The sequence below is a fragment of the Salmo salar genome, chromosome 02, assembly GCF_965601325.2.
Source record: "Salmo salar chromosome 02, fSalSal1, whole genome shotgun sequence".
NCBI classification, from domain to species: Eukaryota; Metazoa; Chordata; class Actinopteri; order Salmoniformes; family Salmonidae; genus Salmo; species Salmo salar.
Window position 1 is genome coordinate 82,981,201 of NC_138292.1, and position 25,069 is coordinate 83,006,269.

Sequence of the window (25,069 nt, forward strand, 5' to 3'; positions counted from 1 at the left end):
TTTAGGGATGAAGATGGTGAAGGTTCATGAATGTTAAAGATGTGTTCACAGTGTGGATTTTGACAGAGGGGGGATTAGAAACCCAAAGTAATAGTGGTACAAAAGATCATAATGGTCATTTAACATTCTGGTTTAGGGGGGTAATAACTTTTTGGAAACCACTCAGCAGTCTGAATTAACCTAGAGTCACCAAAACAAACTTTTAGAGAAGTTTGGAGATTACTCCACAAGTAAGGTGCAAAGAGCTGATTTACCTAATTCTGTACAGACCAAAGGAATTCCCAGAGCTAGCCATCCCTGAGACTGTGTATGATAACAACAACTCTTACCTCTAACGGTTATTTTAGATGTTGGCTACAGAGGGAGTTACTGTCAAAGAGATTTATAAATGCAAAGAGAGCAATGAATGGAACTACGTGACCACAAAGAGGGTCAGCCTACTTCCTGATGGAGAATACAGGGATGTGTACTGAACCTGTACCCATAATAAAACAAAGTACACTATGGTCAAATGCATCTAATGGATTTAATGAAGTGGCAGCTGCATTCATATAGATGATGTCACCACAGTCTAGGACCAGTAAGAACATCGATTGAATGATCTGCTTTGTACTATTAAGCAAGAGGACTGACCTATTTCTATAGAAGAAGACCCTTTTTAAACTCAGCATCTTAATTAACTAACTCATCAATATGTATTTTAAAAGACAGCTTAACGTCTATACAGAAACCCAGCCTAAAACCCCAACTATAACATTTTCCGACAAGATAGAACTGCCAAAGGGGGCGGAGTTGCAATCTACTGCAGAGATAGCCTGCAGAGTTCTGTCTTACTATCCAGGTCTGTGCCCAAACAATTTAAGCTTATACTTAAAAAAATCGACCTTTCCAGAAACAAGTCTCTCACCTTTGCCGTTTGCTATAGACCACCCTCTGCCCACAGCTTTGCCCTGGACACCATATGTGAATTGATTGCCCCAATCTATCTTCAGAGCTCGTGCTGTTAGGTGACCTAAACTGGGACATGCTTAACACCCCGGCCATCCTACAATCTAAGCTTGATGCCCTCAATCTCAAACAAATTATCAATGAACTTACCAGGTGCAACCCCAAATCCGTAAACACGGGCATCCTCATAGATATCATCCTAACCAACTTGCCCTCCAAATACACCTCTACTGTTTTCAACCAAGATGTCAGCGATCACTGCCTCATTGCCTGCATCCGTAATGGGTCTGCGGTCAAACGACCACCCCTCATCACTGTCAAACGCTCCCTAAATCACTTCAGCGAGCAGGCCTTTCTAATCGACCTGGCCCGGGTATCCTGGAAGGAGACTGACCTCATCCCATCAGTAGAGGATGCCTGGTTATTCTTTAAAAGTGCTTTCCTCACCATCTTAAATAAGCATGCCCCATTCAAAAACAATTGAACCAGGAACAGATATAGACCTTGGTTCTCTCCAGACCTGACTGCCCTTGACAAGCACAAAAACATCCTGTGGCATACTGCATTAGCATCGAATAGCCCCCATAATAAGCTACTTTTCAGGGAAGTTAGGAACCAATATACACAGGCAGTTAGGAAAGCAAAGGCTAGCTTTTTCAAACAGAAATTTGCATCCTGTAGCACAAACTCAAAAAAGTTCTGGGACACTGTAAAGTCCATGGAGAATAAGAGCACCTCCTCCCAGCTGCCCACTGCACTGAGGCTAGGAAACACTGTCACCACCGATAAATCCAAGATAATTGAGAATTTCTATGAGTATTTTTCTACGCTGGCCATGCTTTCCACCTGGCTACCCATACCCCGGTCAACAGCCCTGTACCCCCCACAGCAACTTGCCCAAGCTTCCCCCATTTCTCCTTCACCCAAATCCAGATAGCTGATGTTCTGAAAGAGCTGCAATATCTGTACCCCTACAAATCAGCCGGGCTATACAATCTGGAACCTCTCTTTCTAAAATGATCTGCCGAAATTGTTGCAACCCCTATTACTAGCCTGTTCAACCTCTCTTTCTTATTGTCTGATTGAAAAGTTGCCGCGGTCATCTGTCACGAGAATTTTCAATCCCAATAATGTTAATTATACAATCATTTAATCTTTGACCAATTTCCCGAGGTTTGTAAGACCCTGGGATCAATAATAATTGGGCAAAGTCTCAGATTTTATTAAAGGTTCGTTGATCTGTATTCATGAGAGCTCTAAAGTCAAAAATGACGACCCAGTCCTTTTATAATACACACACACACATTCCTATCTTTAGACCACTCCTTTCTCAAACAACCAGTACTTTTCCACTAACCACAAAGAACCATACATTTTGTCCCATCCTTCAAGGCTTTCACCTCCATCTCCCCCGGTGGGGCCCTCTTGGTTTGAAAACCTCTAATGATTTTCTATTATCTACTCTACAACTTCACTCTGCTTACATCTTTACTAAAGAATATAATACCCTAGTATTAAAATTCTAACAGATCTACACACATCCTCGTTTTATCTTCTCATGATTCTCAAACATTTCACACAATCATACAATTTCAGAGTGGAACACTTTAACCATTATTCTAAAACATACAAATTATTCTATCATCATCCCCCTCTTTAAAGAGGGAGACACTCTAGACCCAAACTGCTACAGACCCATATCTATTCTACCCTGCCTTTCTAAGGTCTTCGAAAGCCAAGTTAACAAACAGATCACCAACCATTTCGAATCCCACCGTACCTTCTCCACTATGCAATCTGGTTTCTGAGCTGGTCATGGGTGCACCTCAGCCACGCTCAAGGACCTAAACGATATCATAACCGCCATCGATAAGAGACAATAGTGTGCAGCTGTATTCATCGACCTAGCCAAGGTTTTCGACTCTGTCAATCACCACATTCTTATTGGCCGGACCTCTGGCAGTCTCTATGGGGGTGCCACAGTGGGGAGTACACCTGTTCTGTCTCTGTCTTGACTCAGTTCTTTCTTTCCGCATTCTATTGTTCTCTCTAGTTTTAGTTTGGTCACGGTAGCCTTGTTCATGAAGATCTGTCCTTCCAGCAACATCATTTCAATCACAGTTTCTGATACAAGAGTACTATTTTCTATCATCTTCTTTTTGTCCATTTTTCTTGTCTGAATTATCTCCTTGACTAAAATCCAACCTATTCTTGTTGAATGAAACAGCTATCGGATATCTATTTTCTCCTGCCATCTCAGTCCAGACATGCAATTTCTTAAAAGTGACTGTAAATTCCACAGTAGGATACTTATTTTGCATTCTTTCAACAGGCGTGACAGGCTTCATTGCTCCGATCTCCTCATTCTGATGTGACTGTGCCATGGTGCTGCGGCTTTTTATTTAGATTGTCTGCGTGTCGTGTTTTTCTAGAAGGTTATCCTAAAGTGGGTGTAATATGTAGGAATATGCCTATATAACTTCTCCTCTATCTTCTTTCAGTGTGTGTTAACTAACAGTGGGTGACAATGTAATTCTAATTCTACTCTCACTTGATCCAGGCTATAGTAAATGGTTCTACTTAGACTCAAATATATTTCACACACAGGCCTCAGAGAGAAAACCACATGGTAAACTTCAATTCCTATCTTTCTTTCTTAAGGGTGTAGAGTAATAGTTATATGTTATACAACAGTGTTATCACCAGTGGTGGTGATAGGATTACAAAATATTTGTTTAATTATTTTTTATTTTATTTTTTATTGTCTACAGAATGTCTTTATAATTATCTTACTGATATACGAAGGGGTTGTACATTTCCAATGCTGTCCTATGGTAGGAAATTGTCACTAACAAATACGTTCAATCTTTTATTAGAATAATTTCTGTCCTACTCCTAACTTTGTATTCCACTATTAGGCCATTACCCAATAACTCCCGCCATAATCCACAGACAAACAAACAATGAAACATACACAACGCACTATACATAAACAACTCAATTCATTCACTTGGTAAATTTCACACAAAATTACCATTATTCATAACCAACTCAACTCATTCGCTGGGTACCTCTACAAAAATAAAAAATAACTAGTCTTTACTACCCAAAATAAAACAGATGATTAACACTGAATCACCTCTTCAAAAGTAATGATCGCTGCATTACCTCCCAATATATAATGAATGATTATCACTGAATCACCTCTTCAAAACCAAAAGTAATGATCGCTGCATTACCTCCCAATACATAATGAATGATTATCACGGAATCACCTCTTCAAACATTCATTTCATTCATCATATATTGACATCTTTACTAAAGAATATAACATCATAATATTACAACACTAACAGATCGACACATCCTGGTTTTATCTTCTCATAATAATCAAACATTACCCCATATCCTACAATTTCAGAGCGGAACACTTAAGTCATTATCCTAAAACATACAAATTATCCTAACATATAATTACTGCTGTACACACCTTTTATATTCATTTACAGTCTATAGTGTCTATACACACCATCATATACATTGTAAACTAACTGTATATATATTTATATTCCAGACACTGACATTGCTCGTTCTACTATTTCTATATTTCTAAATACTTCAGTAAGTCACACATGACTATTTCTAAACAAAGATAATAGGCAAGTAGAATGGGACAGGTTTCTTATACTAGCTTTACTTACTCGGCGAAGAGACACCAAGGACGGTGATGAAGGCTGTAGGAATGAAGGTCAGACAGTAGTGCTGGTCCTGTGGTCAGGTGGGGGAGTGGTCGAGGCAGCCAATGATTGTGAGGAACCATGCGGGGAACAGGCTCCTTTCTACTGCCATTCTGGTGTCTGGATACATGCCAACAAAGACTACAACTGCTTCACACAATGGGAGTGGCTACCATTGACCGTCACACTTTCTTTCATCACCAGGATGCCCATGTTGAGCCAGCAGTGTTCTCACTATGGAAGAGGGAGCAAGCAGCCGTCATCCAGTCTCTCAGAAGCCCATGTTGAGCCAGAAGTGTTCTCACTACGGAAGAGGGAGCAGGCAGCCATCATCCAGTCTCTCAAGGACAAAGGTGCAGCACTGGTGATGGCAACTGATGACAGAAGTGACAGCCTTGGACACACAGCAAAGTTTGACGCGATCAGTGTTGTTGAGCAGAGAATCAACCAGATTGATTCACAGCCAGTATTGTTGAGCAGAGAATCAACCAGAGAATCAACCAGATTGATTCACAGTCAGTGTTGTTGAGTAGAGAATCAACCAGATTGTTGAAGTTATTCAGGTGCATAATACATTTTATTTGTTTAATTCTGTTTTATTCAATTAGAAAATGTACTCAATGAGAACAAGCACATCTGTGAGCATTATGCATTATAACATCGATTGACTAAATGATTACGTTGACAGCTTTGTAGTAAAACCAGGGTTGGAGTCAATTCCATTTAAATTCCAGTCAATTCAGAAAGTAAACCCAATTCCAATTCCACATTTTCCTAATTGAAAACCATAGAAGAGAATTTGAATTTTCAGTTTACTTCCTGAATTTACTGGAATATTCTAAAATTTAGTAAATTGGGAGGTTTTCCTCATGAATCTGCACAACAACACCCTATAATGAAGAAGCAAAAACAGGATTTTAGAAATGTTTGCAAATGCATTTTAAAATTAAAACTGAAATATCACATTTAAATAAGTATTCAGAAACTTTACACAGTACTTTGTTGAAGCACCTTTGGCAGTGATTACAGCCTCAAGCCGCCTTGGGTATGACACACCTGTACTTGTGGAGTTTCTCCCATTCTTCTCTGCAGATCCTCTCGAGATCTGTCAGGTTGAATGGAGAGCGTCGCTGCACAGCTATTTTCAGGATTTCTTCAGAGTTGTTCGATCGGGTTCAAATCCAGGCTCTGGCTGGGCCATTCAAGGACATTCAGAAACTTGTCCCAAAGCCACTTCTATGTTGTCTTTGCTCTGTGCTTAGTGTCATTGTCCTGTTGGAAGGTAAATCTTTGTCCCAGTCTGAGGTCCTGAATGCTCTTGAGCAGGTTTTCATCAATTATCTCTCTGTACTTTGCTCTGTTCATCTTTCCCTCGATCCTGACTAGTCTCCCAGTCCCTGCAGCTGAAAAACATCCCCACACCAAGATGCTGCTACCACCATGCTTTAGGGATGGTGCCGGGTCTCCTCCAGACCTGACGCTTGGCATTCAGGCCAAAGAGTTCAATCTTGGTTTCATCAGACCAGAGAATCTTGTTTCTCATGGTCTGAGAGTCCTTTAGGTGCCTTTTGGCAAACTCCAAACATGCTTTCATGTTCCTTTTACTGAGAAGTGGCTTCCGTCTGGCCACTCTACCAAAAAGTCCAAATTGGTGGAGTGCTGCAGAGATGGTTGTCCTTCTAGAAGGTTCTCCCATCTCCACAGAGGAACTCTTGAGCTCTGTCAGAGTGACCATCGGATTCTTGGTCACCTCCCTGACCAAGGCCCTTCTCCCCTGATTGTTCAGTTTGGCCAGGCGGCTAGCACAAGGAAGAGTCTTGGTGGTTCCAAACTTCCAAGCTTTCCATTTAAGAATGATGGAGGCCACTGTGTTCTTTGGGACATTCAATGCTGCAGAAATGCTTTGGTCCACTTCCCCAGATCTGTGCCGTGACACAATCCTGTCACGAAAGGAATATATCACATCAAATATAGGCTACTTAAAGTTCATGAGAGAACACACATATGCTCGTACACTTGTCTCATGTTTTTTTTTTTACAAAAATAGAATTGTGCTTTTGGTCATTAAGCCACATTAAATCAAATTGTATAAAGCTGCATGTTTTTTATAACAACACCTGCTCCTAACCTGTACCTCAGTACATTGACTCTGTACCGTTACCCCCTGTATATAGCCTCCACATTGACACTGCACCGGTACCCCCTGTATATAGCCTCCACATTGACTCTGTACTGGTACCCCCTGTATATAGCCTCCACGTTGACTCTGTACCGTTACCCTCCGTATATAGCCTCCACATTGACTCTGTACTGGTACCTCCTGTATATAGCCTCCACATTGACACTGTACTGGTACCTCCTGTATATAGCCTCCACATTGACACTGTACTGGTACCTCCTGTATATAGCCTCCACATTGACACTGTACTGGTACCTCCTGTATATAGCCTCCACATTGACACTGTACTGGTACCTCCTGTATATAGCCTCCACATTGACACTGTACTGGTACCTCCTGTATATAGCCTCCACATTGACTCTGTACTGGTACCTCCTGTATATAGCCTCCACATTGACTCTGTACTGGTACCTCCTGTATATAGCCTCCACATTGACTCTGTACTGGTACCTCCTGTATATAGCCTCCACATTGACTCTGTACTGGTACCTCCTGTATATAGCCTCCACATTGACACTGTACTGGTACCTCCTGTATATAGCCTCCACATTGACACTGTACTGGTACCTCCTGTATATAGCCTCCACATTGACTCTGTACTGGTACCTCCTGTATATAGCCTCCACATTGACACTGTACTGGTACCTCCTGTATATAGCCTCCACATTGACACTGTACTGGTACCTCCTGTATATAGCCTCCACATTGACTCTGTACTGGTACCTCCTGTATATAGCCTCCACATTGACTCTGTACTGGTACCTCCTGTATATAGCCTCCACATTGACACTGTACTGGTACCTCCTGTATATAGCCTCCACATTGACTCTGTACTGGTACCTCCTGTATATAGCCTCCACATTGACACTGTACTGGTACCTCCTGTATATAGCCTCCACATTGACTCTGTACTGGTACCTCCTGTATATAGCCTCCACATTGACACTGTACTGGTACCTCCTGTATATAGCCTCCACATTGACTCTGTACTGGTACCTCCTGTATATAGCCTCCACATTGACACTGTACTGGTACCTCCTGTATATAGCCTCCACATTGACTCTGTACTGGTACCTTCTGTATATAGCCTCCACATTGACACTGTACTGGTACCTCCTGTATATAGCCTCCACATTGACTCTGTACTGGTACCTCCTGTATATAGCCTCCACATTGACTCTGTACTGGTACCTCCTGTATATAGCCTCCACATTGACTCTGTACTGGTACCCCCTGTATATAGCCTCCACATTGACTCTGTACTGGTACCCCCTGTATATAGCCTCCACATTGACTCTGTACTGGTACCTCCTGTATATAGCCTCCACATTGACTCTGTACTGGTACCCCCTGTATATAGCCTCCACATTGACTCTGTACTGGTACCCCCTGTATATAGCCTCCACATTGACTCTGTACTGGTACCTCCTGTATACAGCCTTCACATTGACTCTGTACTGGTACCCCCTGTATATAGCCTCCACATTGACTCTGTACTGGTACCCCCTGTATATAGCCTCCACATTGACTCTGTACTGGTACCTCCTGTATATAGCCTCCACATTGACACTGTACTGGTACCCCCTGTATATAGCCTCCACATTGACTCTGTACTGGTACCTCCTGTATATAGCCTCCACATTGACACTGTACTGGTACCCCCTGTATATAGCCTCCACATTGACTCTGTACCGGTACCCCCTGTATATAGCCTCCACATTGACACTGTACTGGTACCTCCTGTATATAGCCTCCACATTGACTCTGTACCGGTACCCCCTGTATATAGCCTCCACATTGACACTGTACTGGTACCCCCTGTATACAGCCTCCACATTGACTCTGTACCGGTACCCCCTGTATATAGCCTCCACATTGACTCTGTACTGGTACCCTCCGTATATAGCCTCCACATTGACTCTGTACTGGTACCCTCCGTATATAGCCTCCACATTGACTCTGTACCGGTACCCCCTGTATATAGCCTCCACATTGACTCTGTACTGGTACCTCCTGTATATAGCCTCCACATTGACTCTGTACTGGTACCCCCTGTATATAGCCTCCACATTGACTCTGTACTGGTACCCCCTGTATATAGCCTCCACATTGACTCTGTACTGGTACCTCCTGTATACAGCCTTCACATTGACTCTGTACTGGTACCCCCTGTATATAGCCTCCACATTGACTCTGTACTGGTACCCCCTGTATATAGCCTCCACATTGACTCTGTACTGGTACCTCCTGTATATAGCCTCCACATTGACACTGTACTGGTACCCCCTGTATATAGCCTCCACATTGACTCTGTACTGGTACCTCCTGTATATAGCCTCCACATTGACACTGTACTGGTACCCCCTGTATATAGCCTCCACATTGACTCTGTACCGGTACCCCCTGTATATAGCCTCCACATTGACACTGTACTGGTACCTCCTGTATATAGCCTCCACATTGACTCTGTACCGGTACCCCCTGTATATAGCCTCCACATTGACACTGTACTGGTACCCCCTGTATACAGCCTCCACATTGACTCTGTACCGGTACCCCCTGTATATAGCCTCCACATTGACTCTGTACTGGTACCCTCCGTATATAGCCTCCACATTGACTCTGTACTGGTACCCTCCGTATATAGCCTCCACATTGACTCTGTACCGGTACCCCCTGTATATAGCCTCCACATTGACTCTGTACTGGTACCCCCTGTATATAGCCTCCACATTGACACTGTACTGGTACCCCCTGTATATAGCCTCCACATTGACTCTGTACTGGTACCTCCTGTATATAGCCTCCACATTGACTCTGTACCGGTACCCCCTGTATATAGCCTCCACATTGACTCTGTACTGGTACCTCCTGTATATAGCCTCCACATTGACACTGTACTGGTACCCCCTGTATATAGCCTCCACATTGACTCTGTACCGGTACCCCCTGTATACAGCCTCCACATTGACTCTGTACTGGTACCTCCTGTATATAGCCTCCACATTGACACTGTACTGGTACCCCCTGTATATAGCCTCCACATTGACTCTGTACTGGTACCTCCAGGTTCTAGCCTTCACATTGTTTTTTTATTGTGTTACTTTTTTTTCTTTAGTTTATTTACTAAATATTTTCTTAACTCTTATTTTTCTTAAAACTGCATTGTTGGTTAAGGGCTTCACAGTAAGGTTGTATTCAGCATTTCACGGTAAGGTATGTTGTAACCTGATGTAATCGGCGCATGTGACAAATAACAATTTATTTGAACTAAATATGGAGTATGTCAGTTTCAATGTCACGGTCTTTGATTAAATTATATTTTTCAAACTCAGGCTGTGTGTGTGTGTGTGTTTTAAAAATAAATCTCCATCCTTCCTTGATCATTCCTTGTGGTCCTGTAGCTCAGTTGGTAGAGTATGGTGCTTGTTAAACCAGGGTAGTGGACCACCCGTATGTAAAGTGTGTGCACACATGACTGCAAATCGCTTTGGATAAAAGTGTCTGCTAAATGGCCGATATATCCACTGATTATACCAAACATTTGGAACAACTTCCTAATATGGAATTGGACCCTCCCCTTTTCCCCTAAGAACAGCCTCAATTGGTCGGGGCATGGACTCTACAAGGTGTCGAAAGCGTTCCACAGGGATGCTGGCCCATGTTGACTCCAATGCTTCCCACAATTGTGTCAAGTTGGCTGGATGTCCTTTGGGTACAGTGGGGGCTCCTCTGAGGAGGAAGGGGAGAACCATCATCCTCAGTTATTTTCAGAAAAATAAAAATGGTAAAATATTTAAAAGTTGTGCTTTTTAGATAAAACTTTACTAAATATAATCACGTCACCAAATAATTGATTAAAACATACTATTTTGCATGCTCCTCTGGGTACATTGACTTCAATACAAAACCTAGGAGGATTATGGTTCTCAAGGCTTCCATAGACTTACACAGTTATTATGACAACTTCCGGAGGACATCCTCCAACCTATCAGAGCTCTTGCAGCATGAACTGACATGATGTCCAACCAATGAAAGGATCAGATAATTTATTTAGTACTGAAAGCATAAGCTACAGCTAGATAGCACTGCAGTGCATAACATGTGGTGAGTAGTTGACTAAAAGAGAGAAAAAGACAATAGTTGAACAGTTTTGAACAAATTAATTTCTTCCAAAATGAAGGAGAAGCGAGAGAGAGATATTTCGTCACCTATTTTCCACTTTCAGTTTCACTTACTTAGCTGGCAAATGCTGCTATCTAGTTTAGCCTACTCAAACACTTGGCTTAAACAAAGGGAAGCTATGTTAGCTAGCTGGCTATGACTATCCAACACAACACTGGAACTCTTCCAAGTCAAGGTAAGCTTTTCGTTTGACAAATGTATTGCCACCGGGACCGTCAATGTAAATGCTAAACTGCTAACTGACTGTACACTGTAACGTTACTGCATGATTGTAGCAGGTTTACTAACACGTTATTTCTATTAGCTATGTTGACTGATGTTAATGTTATTTTAGCTAATATGGACAAAACAATGTAATCTCTGTGTTTCAGTTATGATATGGTTTGGCTTGGAAAGGTTTTTTCGCCTGGTCACATACAGCTGATGTGTTGTGCATTGAAGTACAGAAACAAAGGGAAAAGGTGATAAGAGGAGAGTGCATAGATGCGAGAAGGAACACAACGTGGCTGTAATGAAAGTGAACTGTGTTTATGCATGATCAGGGGTGTATTCATTCCGCCGATTCTGTTGACAAACGTTTCTTAAACGGAAGAAAACGGGGATAAACATACCTGAATTTGTCCAGTAATATCTCTATTTCGGCTAGATGCAGGCGAGAGTGTGCAAGACGATATTGAATGTGTCACTGTCTGTCCATGTGTCAGTCTGTCACCGCAAAATTTTTCCCCCGACCTGTGTTAACCTAAATTATAAACTTTAATTCATAGGCTATGTTGCTACCTCATGATAGGTATAGGGACAATTAGAGTATCATGTAGTAGCCTAAACCTATTGCTGTTACATTGAACAGGGTGAGTGGAATATGAATGACAGTCATCCAATATGCTGTAATAGAATTAAGGCCATGCTCATGAAAAAACAAATCGTCCTACCTCATCTTAAACGGCACTGACCACCACTGTTAGGGTGGTGGACCATTCTTTGTACACATGGGAAACTGTTGACCTGAAAAACCCAGCAGCGTTGTGGACTGCAGGAAAAAAACGGGGCTGAATGGAACTGTGAGCGGAGGAGAACGGAAGAAAGGATCAGATTTGACACATCAAAGTAAGTGCTGTAGTTTAGTTCGAACAAATAAAATAGATCTGGTGTCTGTTACCAGGACAACCAGCAGAGTTCTGTTAGTTAACATGAAGATAGACTGGTGGATATGGATGTTATGAATATCATAACACTGAAAAAGGATTCTGCCTATGAAAAGAGAGAAGCCAATAGACCATATAAAACCTTGATGAAAGTTAGCTTTAGAGAGAAAGTTTCAGGATGATCCAATGTAAGGTTCATGTTTTACAAAAACTGTTCCTAAAAATGTTATGGATGTTACATTGCCAGTCAAACCCCTATCTTTACAAGACTCTAGAACAGGCAAACAAAACTCCAGACACTTCAATTTTGTCTGTCAATTTTGTCTGTATTGCTTCATTAACATCTGATCTACAGAACTTGTTAAAAATGGCACATATCTGTTTGAATGCCAAGCATTCCAGGTGAAGCTGGTTGAGAGAATGCCAAGAGTATCTAAAGCTGGCAAAGGCAAAGGGTGGCTACTTTGAAGAATCTAAACTATATTTTCATTTGTTTAACACTTTTTTGGTTACTACATAATTCCATATGTGTTTTTCATAGTTTTGATGTCTTCACTATTATTCTACAATGTAGAAAATATATAAAAAATAAAGAAATACCCTTGAATGAGTAGGTGTGTCCAAACGTTTGACTTGTACTATACAGTTGTGGCCAAAAGTTTTGGGAATGACACAAATATACATTTTCACAAAGTTTGCTCCTTCAGTGTTTTTGTCAGATGTTACTATAATTACAAGCATTTCATAAGTGTCAAAGGCTTTTATTGACAATTACATGAAGTTGATGCAAAGAGTCAATATTTGCAGTGTTGACCCTTCTTTTTCAAGACCTCTGCAATCCGCCCTGGCATGCTGTCAATTAACTTCTGGGCCACATCCTGACTGATGGCAGCCCATTCTTGCATAATCAATGCTTGGAGTTTGGCAGAATTTGTGAGTTTTTGTTTGTCCACCTGCCTCTTGAGGATTGACCACAAGTTCTCAATGGGATTAAGGTCTGGGGAGTTTCCTGGCCATGGACCCAAAATATCGATGCTTTGTTCCCCGAGCCACTTTTGCCTTATGGCAAGGTGCTCCATCATGCTGGAAAAGGCATTGTTCGTCACCAAACTGTTTTCTGAATGGTTGGGAGAAGTCGCTCTAGGAGGATGTGTTGGTACCATTCTTTATTCATGGCTGTGTTCTTTGGCAACATTGTGAGTGAGCCCACTCCCTTGGCTGAGAAGCAACCCCTCACATGAATGGTCTCGGGATGCTTTACTGTTGGCATGACACCGGACTGATGGTAGCGCTCACCTTGTCTTCTCCGGACAAGCTTTTTTCCAGATGTCCCAAACAATCGCAAAGGGGATTCATCAGAGAAAATGACTTTACCCCAGTCCTCTGCAGTCCAATCCCTGTACCTTTTGCAGAATATCAGTCTGTCCCTGATGTTTTTCCTGGACAGAAGTGGCTTCTTTGCTGCCCATCTTGACACCAGGCCATCCTCCAAAAGTCTTCGCCTCACTGTGCGTGCAGATGCACTCACACCTGCCTGCTGCCATTCCTGAGCAAGCCCTGTACTGGTGGTGCCCCGATCCCGCAGCTGAATCAACTTTAAGAGACGGTCCTGGTGCTTGCTGGACTTTCTTGGGCGCCCTGAAGACTCCTTCACAACAATTAAACCACTCTCCTTGAAGTTCTTGATGATCCGATAAATGGTTGATTTAGGTGCAATCTTACTGGCAGCAATATCCTTGCCTGTGAAGCCCTTTTTGTGAAAAGGAACGATGACGGCACGTGTTTCCTTGCAGGTAACCATGATTGACAGAGGAAGAACAAGGATTCCAAGCACCACCCTCCTTTTGAAGCTTCCAGTCTGTTTTTCGAACTCAATCAGCCTTGTCCTTGTCAACACTCACACCTGTGTTAACGAAAGAATCACTGACATGATGTCAGCTGGTCCTTTGTGGCAGGGCTGAAATGCACTGGAAATGTTTTTGGGGGATTCAGTTCATTTGCATGGCAAAGAGGGACTTTGCAATTAATTGCAATTCATCTGATCACTCTTCATAACATTCTGGAGTATATGCAAATTGCCATCATACAAACTGAGGCAGCAGACTTTGTGAAAATTAATATTTGTGTCATTCTCAAAACTTTTGGCCACGACTGCACATTAAATTACCTGGCAACAGCTCCAATGGACATTCCTGCAGTCAGCATGCCAATTGCACACTCCCTCTGAGACATCTGTGGCATTGTGTTGTGTGACAAAACTGCACATTTTAGAGCGGCCTTTCATTGTCCCCAGCACAAGGGGCACCTGTGTAATGATAATGCTGTTTAATCAGCTTCTTGATATGCCACACCTGTCAGGTGGATGGATTATCTTGGCAAATTATAAATGTTGACTAACAGGGATGTACTTTTTGTGCAGAATTTGAGAGAAATAAGCTTTGTATACGTATGGAAAAATTATGTGACCTTTTATTTCATTTAATCAAACATGGGACCAACACTTTACATGTTGCGTTTATATTTTTGTTCATTATAGTTACTATCAGTTTTAGGAACATATGATGTCATAGTGAATATTTTAGTTTTTTTATGAAAATACTTTTTCTTTCACATGTCATATATAGACTTACTATATATAGTATATACATATTATCAGTAATTATCAGGAAGCTCTACAACGTCATTTGTTTTAAAATCACACCAAGATTGTTAAAACTGTTATTGAGGAATCTGATTAGGATTTAACCTCGTTGGCAGTTTTATCATGTGGAGGTTTCATTCAGGTCTCTATTTAAATGAACACTTTGTCTTTGGCAGGAGAAAGACCAGACTCGCAGGAACCAGAGCCAGAGACGTCCAAACCATCAAGACGACACCTGTGCTCCCACTGTGGAAAGTGTTGTAACCAGTTACGGGACCTGAAACAACATGAGAGAATACATACAGGAGAAAAGCCATACCACTGCTCCCAGTGTGGAAAGAGTTTTAACCAGAAAGGATACCTGATACAACATGCAAGAATACACACAGGGGAGAAACTTTACCACTGCTCCAAGTGTGGGAGGGGTTGTAACCAGTTAAGAAACCTGAAAATACATGAAAGAATACATACAGGAGAAAAGCCGTATCACTGCTCCGAGTGTGGAAAGAGTTTTACCCACTTATGTGGCCTAAAAACACACAAGAGAATACACACAGGGGAGAAGGCTTACCACTGCTCCCTGTGCGGAAAGGGTTTTAACCTGTTAGGGGACCTGAAACGACATGAGAGAATACACACAGGGGAGAAGCCTTACAACTGCGCCCAGTGTGGAACGAGTTTTACTCACTTATGTAGCCTGAAAACACATGAGAGAATACACACAGGGGAGAAGCCTTACCACTGCTCCCAGTGTGGAAAGGGTTTTAACCAGGTGGGGGCCCTGAAACGACATGAGAGAATACACACAGGGGAAAAGCCTTACAACTGCTCCCAGTGTGGAAAGAGTTTTGCCCAGTTATGGAACTTGAAAACACATGAGAGAATACACACACAGGGGAGACGCCTTACCACTGCTCCCAGTGTGGAAATAGTTTTACCCAGTTATTGCACCTGAAAGGCCACACGGGAGAAGCCTTATTGCTGCTCCCAGTGCGGAAAGTGTTTTACAGCGTTAAATGATATGTGAGAACACACAGGAGAAGCCTTTGAGTTTTAATCAGTTAGGTAACATGAGAACACATGAGATAAAACACACAGGAGATAAGGATGTAGGCTGCTGCTGAACAATAGGACAGGTTCAGGCCCAATACATGGTGGGACAGTAGTCCCCAGAGACTCTTAATGTGTATTGACTTTCCAGTGTTTTCCCTACTGCATGTATTATAGTGGATTGTGTTTGTGGATTTGTTTGCTGACTTCACAAAATAAATGGCCTAAGTCTACATTTCCATGTAAATGGGCTAAGTATATTTTATTGTACCACTGCTCTCATTTTGTAAATGAAATCATAAACTTCCGACTTCAACTGTACATATATAGACGAGCGATGTCAGAGAGGAGCGGAACTAAGATACAAAATAGTATAGAATACAGTATATACATATGAGATGAGTAATGCCAGATATGTAAACGTTAAGTGATTAAGGTACCGTAGAATAGTATAGAATACAGTATATACAGTTGAAGTCGGAAGTTTACATAGTTAGGTTGGAGTCATTAAAACTCGTTTTTCAACCACTCCACGAATTTCTTGTTAACAAACTATAGTTTTGGCAAGTCGGTTAGGACATCTACTGCATGACACAAGTCATTTTTCCAACAATTGTTTACAGACAGATTATTTCAATTATAATTCACTTTATCACAATTCCAGTGGGTCAGAAGTTTACATACACTAAGTTGACTGTGCCTTGAAACAGCTTGGAAAATTCCAGAAAATGATGTCATGGCTTTAGAAGCTTCTGTTAGGCGAATTGACATAATTTGTGTCAATTGGAGGTTTACCTGTGGATGTATTTCAAGGCCTACCTTCAAACTCAGTGCCTCTTTGCTTGACATCATGGGAAAATCTAAAGAAATCAGCCAAGACCTATGAAAAAAATTGAAGACCTCCACAAGTCTGGTTCATCCTTCGGAGCAATTTCCAAACACCTGAAGGTACCATGTTCATCTGTAGAAACAATAGTACGCAAGTATAAACACCATGGGACCATGCAGCCGTCATACCGCTCAGGAAGGAGACGCGTTCTGTCTCCTAGAGATTAATGTACTTAGGTGCGAAAAGTGCAAATCAATCCCAGAACAACAGCAAAGGACCTTGTGAAGATGCTGGAGGAAACCGGTACAAAAGTATCTATATCCACAGTTGAACGAGTCCTATATTAACATAACCTGAAAGGCCGCTCAGCAAGGAAGAAGCCACTGCTCCAAAACCGCAATAAAAAAACCTAGATTATGGTTTGCAACTGCACATGGGGACAAAGATTGTATTTTCTGGAGAAATGTCCTCTGGTCTGATGAAACAAAAATAGAACTGTTTGGCCATAATGACCATCGTTATGTTTGGAGGAAAAAGGGGGAGGCTTGCAAGCCGAAGAACACCATCCCAACCGTGAAGCACGGGGGTGGCAGCATCATGTTGTGTGGGTGCTTTGCTGCAGGAGGGACTATGGCACTTCACAAAATAGATGGCATCATGAGAGAGGAAAATTACGTGGATATATTGAAGCAACATCTCAAGACATCAGTCAGGAAGTTAAAGCTTGGTCGCAAATGGATCTTCCAAATGGACAATGACCCCAAGCATACTTCCAAAGTTGTGGCAAAATGGCTTAAGGACAACAAAGTCAAGGTATTGGAGTGGCAATACAAAGCCCTGACCTCAATCCTATAGAACATTTGTGGGCAGAACTGAAAAAGCGTATGCGAGCAAGGAGGCCTACAAACCTGACTCAGTTACACCAGCTCTGTCAGGAGGAATGTGCCAAAATTCACCCAACTTATTGTGGGAAGGCTACCCGAAATATTTGACCCAAGTTAAACAATTTAAAGGCAATGCTACCAAATACTAATTGAGTGTATGTAAACTTCTGACACACTGGGAATGTGATGAAAGAAATAAAAGCTGAAATAAATCATTCTCTCTACTGTTATTCGGACATTTCACATTTTTTAAATAAAGTGGTGATCCTAACTGACCTAAGACAGGGAATTTTTACTCTGATTAAATGTCAGGAATTGTGAAAAACTGAGTTTAAATGTATTTGGTTAAGGTCTATGTAAACTTTTGACTTCAATTGTATATCCTACCATGACTATATCCAACCCAGTTCCTTAATATACACTATCGTTCAAAACTTTTAGAACACCTCAGTTTTTCCAGTTTGTATTGAAATTCATACAGTCTTAATATACTCTAAAATTAAAGCATCGAACAAATAAACAATTGGAGACAAAAAATAAATCATGGTGTCGTTTTGTTTAACAACATTTTATCCCAAAAAAATGTACTCATCAAAGTAGCCACCTTTTAACAGCTGAACACACTTGTGGCATTCGTTCTCCAATGGAAATTAAAAAAAAATCGGACTATTCTTCCAAACACTGTTGCAGAAGTTCCCACAATATGTTGCACTTGTATGGTTGCTTTGCTTTCACCCTAAATGAATAAAAACTGGAAAAATGGGGGTGTTCTAAAACTTTTGACCGGTAGTATATATATATATATATATATATATATATATTACTGAACAAAAATATAAATGCAAAATGCAACAATTTCAAAGATTTTACTCTGTTACAGTTCATAAAAGGAAAAAAGTCAATTGAAATAAATTCATTAGGCCCTAATCTATGGATTTCACATGACTGGGAATACAGAGAGGGAGAGAGAGAGAGAGAGACACAGCTGCATGTGAGCAGTTTTAAACAGGTTTTTACAAAAAGATAGATTTGGAGTTAGGGACATATACCGGATGCTAACCTCCACAGCATAACCTTCACTTCAGATTCAAAACTCCAAACCTACAACCTAATTGATGTAATTGAATTAAGATGCTGAGTTGGAGTTTTAGGCTGGGTTTCTGTATAGACGTTAAGCTGTCTTTTAAAACCATATTGATGAGTTAAAAAATATATATATATTTCACCTTTATTTAACCAGGTAGGCTGGTTGAGAACAAGTTCTCATTTACAACTGCGACCTGGCCAAGATAAAGCAAAGCAGTGCGACACAAACAACAACACAGAGTTACACAAGGAATAAACAAAACATAGAGTCAATAATATAGTAGAAAAGGTCTATATCCAGTGTGTGCAAATGAGGTAAGATAAGGGAGGTAAGGCAATAAATAGGCCATAGTGGCGAAGTAATTACAATATAGTAATTAAATACTGGAGTGATAAATATGCAGAAGATGAATGTGCAAGTAGAGATACTAGGGTGCAAAGGAGCAAAATAAATAAATAACAGTATGGGGATGAGGTAGTTGGATGGGCAAAGGAATTGGCTTTGGGGGTGACCAGTGAAATATACCTGCTGGAGCGTGTGCTATGGGTGGATGCTGCTATGGTGACTAGTGAGCTGAGATAAGGCGGGCCTTTACCTAGCAAAGACTTGTAGATGACCTGGAGCCAGTGGGTTTGGCGACGAGTATGAAGCGAGGGCCAGCTGACGAGAGCATACAGGTCGCAGTGGTGGGTAGTGTTAGGTTCGTTCCTTTCCTCCTTGTCAATCATCATTGGCTTATTGGTAAAATTAGCATTATGACAATATCTTTAATTAAATCATTCAAAAACCTTTAATGCAATTGCGGACAGAGGTTGACAAACAGGAACATAGCACGAATGTTGCTGAGTAAGTTCTGCATCAAACAAAAGGTCTCAAGTTGTTTAATTAAACCGAAGTCCCGCCTTAGTGATGTCACTGATTACGTCATTACCTTTTACTCCTGAGACCAAAACCCTGAATCCATAGCTATACAAACATAGAGTTTCAGTGTTATCTAAAAGCTAAGCAATAAATGTCCCCTCCCCAAAGTTGATTTAGTGTGGAATGTCTGAGTAGTCTCTTATCTCCCACACTCCCCTGCAGAGTTCTGTCTCAGTCACACATTATAAGAGAGAGAGAGAGAAAGAAAGAGAAAACTGTGGAACAATTCTAAAACTATATAATGAATATATATTGTCACGTACGTTGTACGATGAAGGAGACCAAAGCGCAGCGTGTGTCTCGTTCCTCATCTTTATTTAACTGTTAAACTATTGTCACGTCCTGACCATTGTAAGATGTGATTTTCTGTGGTAGAGTAGGTCAGGGCGTGACAGGGGGTGTTGTGTTTTTCTATGTTTTCTATTTCTATGTTTAAGTTCTAGTTTTTCTATTTCTATGTTGGGGTTGTTTGGGTTGAACTCCAATTAGAGGCAGCTGGACCTCGTTGTCTCTAATTGGAGATCATATTTAAGTAGGGGTTTTTCCACCTGTGTTTTGTGGATTATTATATTTTGAGTAGTGTTTGTTTCTCTCTGCGTCACGGTTTGTTGTTTTGTCATTTTCAGTTATTTGTGTATTGCAAAGTTTCACAGATTTAATAAAATGTGGAACTACAACCACGCTGCACTTTGGTCCGCTCCTTTAGACAGCCGTGACAGAATAACCCACCATAAAAGGACCAAGCAGCGTGCCCAGGAGCAACAGAAATGGACCTGGGAGGAAATTCTGGATGGCAAGGGATCCTGGACATGGGAGGAGATCCAGGCTGGATGGGATCGCCTTCCATGGGAACAGGTGGAGGCAGCGAGAGCAGAGCGGCAACGAGAGGAGGCACGATACCAACGGCGAGGCAAGTGCGAGAGACAGCCCCCCAATTTTGTTTTGGGGGGGGCACACGGGGAGATTGGCAGAGTCAGGTTGGAGACCTGTGCCAACTCCCTGTGCTTACTGTGGGGGGCGAGTGACCGAGCAAGCATCATTTTATGTTGAGTTACGCACTGTGTCGCCAGTGCGCAGCTACAGCCCGGTGCGCTCGGTGCAAGCTCCTCACAGGTGCTGTGCTAGAGTTTGCATTCAACCAGGGAGGAGTATGCCTGCTCAGCGTTCCTGGTCTCCGGTGCGTCGTCGCGGCCCAGGTTATCCTGCGCCAGCTCTACGCACGGTACCCCCAGTTCGTCAACACAAACCTGTGCGACCTGTCACAACGCCTCGCGCTTGTCGGGCTACGGAGGTTATCCAGCCAGGATGGGTTGTGCCAGCCATAAGCTCCAGACCTCCAGTGCGCCTCCACAGCCCAGTACGTCCTGTGCCTGCTCCCCGCACTAGCCCTGAGGTGCGTGTTACCAGTCTGGCGCCACCTATGCCAGCCCCACGCATCAGACCTCCAGTGCGCATGCCCAGTCCGGGGTGGCCTGTTCCTGCTCCCCCCACTAGCCCTGAGGTGCCTGTTACCAGTCTGGCGCCACCTAGGCCAGCCCCACGCATCAGGCCTCCAGTGCGCATTCCCAGTCCAGAGCTTCTGGCGACAGTTCCCAGTCCAGAGCTTCCGGCGACAGTTCCCAGTCCAGAGCTTCCGGCGACAGTTCCCAGTCCAGAGCTTCTGGCAACAGTTCCCAGTCCAGATCTTCCGGGGATGATCTACAGTCCGGAGCCTACAGCGGCGGCCCGCAGCCCAGAGCCTCCAGCGGCGGCCCGCAGCCCAGAGCCTCCAGCGGCGGCCCGCAGCACAGAACCTCCAGCGGCGGCCCGCAGCACAGAACCTCCAGCGGCGGCCTGCAGCACAGAACCTCCGGCGACGATCCAGGGTCAGGTGACACAAAAGCAGAGAGATCAACGGGCAGAGCGGGGGTTACACCCTGAACCGGAGCCACCTCCTCTGCTGGAGGATCCGCGGGATGAGAAGGTTATGCGTACTGCACCAGAGCCACCATAGACATTAGTTACCCACCCTACCCTCCCTTTTTTTGTGGGGGAGGGGGGGTTTGTTGTTTTTGTTTAGGTGCGTTCAGAGTCCGTACTGTCACGTCCTGACCATAGAAAGATGTTATTTTCTATGGTAGAGTAGTGTGACAGGTTTTTTATGGTAGAGGGTGTGACAGTTTTTTTTTCTAGTTTAGATTTTCTATGTTGTTATGTTCTAGTTTTTGTATTTCTATGTTGGTTTTTGTTTGGGATGATCTCCAGTTAGAGGCAGCTGGTCATCGTTGTCTCTAATTGGAGATCGTACTTAACTAGGTGTTTTTCCCACCTGGGTTTGTGGGAGACTGATTTTTAGTTAGTGTATGTTTCACCTCTGCGTCACGGTTTGTTGTTTTTGTTTTTTAGTTTATGTGTATGTATTGCATAGTTTCACAGTGAAAATAAAATGTGGAACGATAATCACGCTGCACTTTGGTCCGCTTCATCCTACGACAACCGTGACACATTGGCAAACATTTCTAAACCTGTTTTTTCTTTGTCATTATGGGGTATTGTGTGTAGAATTGAGTCGGGAAAAACGCTCACCACTTTATGAATAAGGCTTTAACTTTTTCCACATTTTGTTACATTAAGGGGTCTGAATACTTTCTGAGCTGTACTTTACTCACACTTCACATCCATGTTGATGGTCGTAGACTTGTTTGTCCCCATCTCATTCTGGGCCTTAGATGACTGGATTTGATTGAAGACATGCTGTGATCCTGTAATACTCTGATTGCCACCTCCATTCTTTGTGTACCAGGTGTATTTGTCCACAGGTGGGTTGGCATCACTGCTGCAGGTCAGAGTCACTGAACTGCCCTCCACTATTTCACCAGAGGGACTGACTGACACTGAGGTGCTCTTTGGTCCATCTGATGTAAAAGATGAATGTCCCAAAGTGGTAATGTCACAATACTTTCAGAATAATTTAAAGACTATATAGACAATGAGTAAAAAAAAAGGCTTTTTGTTCTGTAATGATTGATAAAGTAAGACCTGTCTCTTTTGCCTGAATATATGAATACTTGCTGAGTAGAATTCTGTACTATTGTACTGTACTCACACACTGCAGGAGAGCTGAGATCCTCATGGCCTTTTGCAGCACAAGCATAGCTGTCCTTAGCATTAGGGAGGACTGAATAGGGGGAAGGCTTCTCAGTTACAACCTGTTCGTTCTTGTACCAGGTGTAGGTGCGGTTACCAGTCAGAGGAGGTGGTGCTACAGGTCACTGTCTCCCATGTTGGAATCTGTGAATAAGGAGTCACCTTCACCTGCAGATCTGGAGTACACAACATCAACCTGAATCACCTGTTGTCTAGTGTCATCACATGATGCAATACATTATCAAACAGATCAATACAAACATGACAATTGCTGATAGACGTAGTATCATATTATTTGTATTCCATAAACACAAACCAAGACAATTGTCCTGAACTAAATGGAATTCAACAGTTTAGCTTTATAGAATGTAACTGTACCTGTGACAGACAGAGTGACTCCAGGAACACCAGTATATAGAATGTAACTGTACCTGTGACAGAGTGACTCCAGGAACACCAGTATATAGAATGTAACTGTACCTGTGACAGACAGAGTGACTCCAGGAACACCAGTATATAGAATGTAACTGTACCTGTGACAGACAGAGTGACTCCAGGAACACCAGTATATAGAATGTAACTGTACCTGTGACAGACAGAGTGACTCCAGGAACACCAGTATATAGAATGTAACTGTACCTGTGACAGACAGAGTGACTCCAGGAACACCAGTATATAGAATGTAACTGTACCTGTGACAGACAGAGTGACTCCAGGAACACCAGTATATTGAATGTAACTGTACCTGTGACAGACAGAGTGACTCCAGGAACACCAGTATATTGAATGTAACTGTACCTGTGACAGACAGAGTGACTCCAGGAACACCGGTATATTGAATGTAACTGTACCTGTGACAGACAGAGTGACTCCAGGAACACCAGTATATTGAATGTAACTGTACCTGTGACAGACAGAGTGACTCCAGGAACACCAGTATATAGAATGTAACTGTACCTGTGACAGACAGAGTGACTCCAGGAACACCGGTATATTGAATGTAACTGTACCTGTGACAGACAGAGTGACTCCAGGAACACCAGTATATTGAATGTAACTGTACCTGTGACAGACAGAGTGACTCCAGGAACACCAGTATATAGAATGTAACTGTACCTGTGACAGACAGAGTGACTCCAGGAACACCGGTATATAGAATGTAACTGTACCTGTGACAGACAGAGTGACTCCAGGAACACCAGTATATAGAATGTTACTGTACCTGTGACAGACAGAGTGACTCCAGGAACACCAGTATATAGAATGTTACTGTACCTGTGACAGACAGAGTGACTCCAGGAACACCAGTATATAGAATGTAACTGTACCTGTGACAGACAGAGTGACTCCAGGAACAGCGGTATATTGAATGTAACTGTACCTGTGACAGACAGAGTGACTCCAGGAACACCGGTATATAGAATGGAACTGTACCTGTGACAGACAGAGTGACTCCAGGAACACCAGTGTATTGAATGTAACTGTACCTGTGACAGACAGAGTGACTTCAGGAACACCGGTATATAGAATGTAACTGTACCTGTGACAGACAGAGTGACTCCAGGAACACCAGTATATAGAATGTAACTGTACCTGTGACAGACAGAGTGACTCCAGGAACACCAGTATATAGAATGTAACTGTACCTGTGACAGACAGAGTGACTCCAGGAACACCGGTATATAGAATGTAACTGTACCTGTGACAGACAGAGTGACTCCAGGATCACCGGTATATAGAATGTAACTGTACCTGAGACAGACAGAGTGACTCCAGGAACACCAGTATATAGAATGTAACTGTACCTGTGACAGACAGAGTGACTCCAGGAACACCGGTATATCTAATGTAACTGTACCTGTGACAGACAGAGTGACTCCAGGAACACCAGTATATCTCCCTACGGTCTTATCTGTTATAAATCTGAACTTGTACGTAGCTGAGTCACTCTCTCTCAGGTCTGCGATTGTCAGGTTGTGGTCATTCTTCTTATCGCTACGGTACTTCACACGACCTTTGTAGTCTGGGTCACCAATCAGACCCACAGCATACTCTTTTGCGATCCAGAAGGTTGTTGTGAGTCTATAACTTCTAGGATATTTGTAAGAGCAGGACATCTCCACTGTTGAGCCCTTCAAGGTACAGATACTCTGAGTGGTGTACGTCACACTCCAGACATTCTGACCCAGTACCACTGAAACACACAGTCACACAACACAATGGTACCAGAATTAAGCCAAGGCCAATTGGCTCACATTAAGAGTAGGATTTGTCCACATCATGTTGCCATAGTTGGTGAGTTGAGTGTGAACGGAAACCACAGACAAGCATCACTCA

General features: G+C 42.6%; 1 protein-coding gene across 1 annotated transcript; it reads left to right on the forward strand.

Annotated features, from left to right (window-relative positions):
* Nucleotides 1-4,890: 4,890 nt before the first annotated feature.
* On the forward strand, nt 4,891-16,145 carry LOC106603786 (uncharacterized). The gene is made up of 4 exons (XM_082969514.1): nt 4,891-5,151; nt 11,696-11,748; nt 12,068-12,156; nt 15,012-16,145. The coding sequence occupies exons 1-4, from the start codon at nt 4,891-4,893 to the stop codon at nt 15,788-15,790; spliced, it is 1,182 nt and encodes a 393-aa protein (XP_082825640.1). The 3' UTR covers nt 15,791-16,145.
* The last annotated feature ends 8,924 nt before the right edge of the window (nt 16,146-25,069 follow it).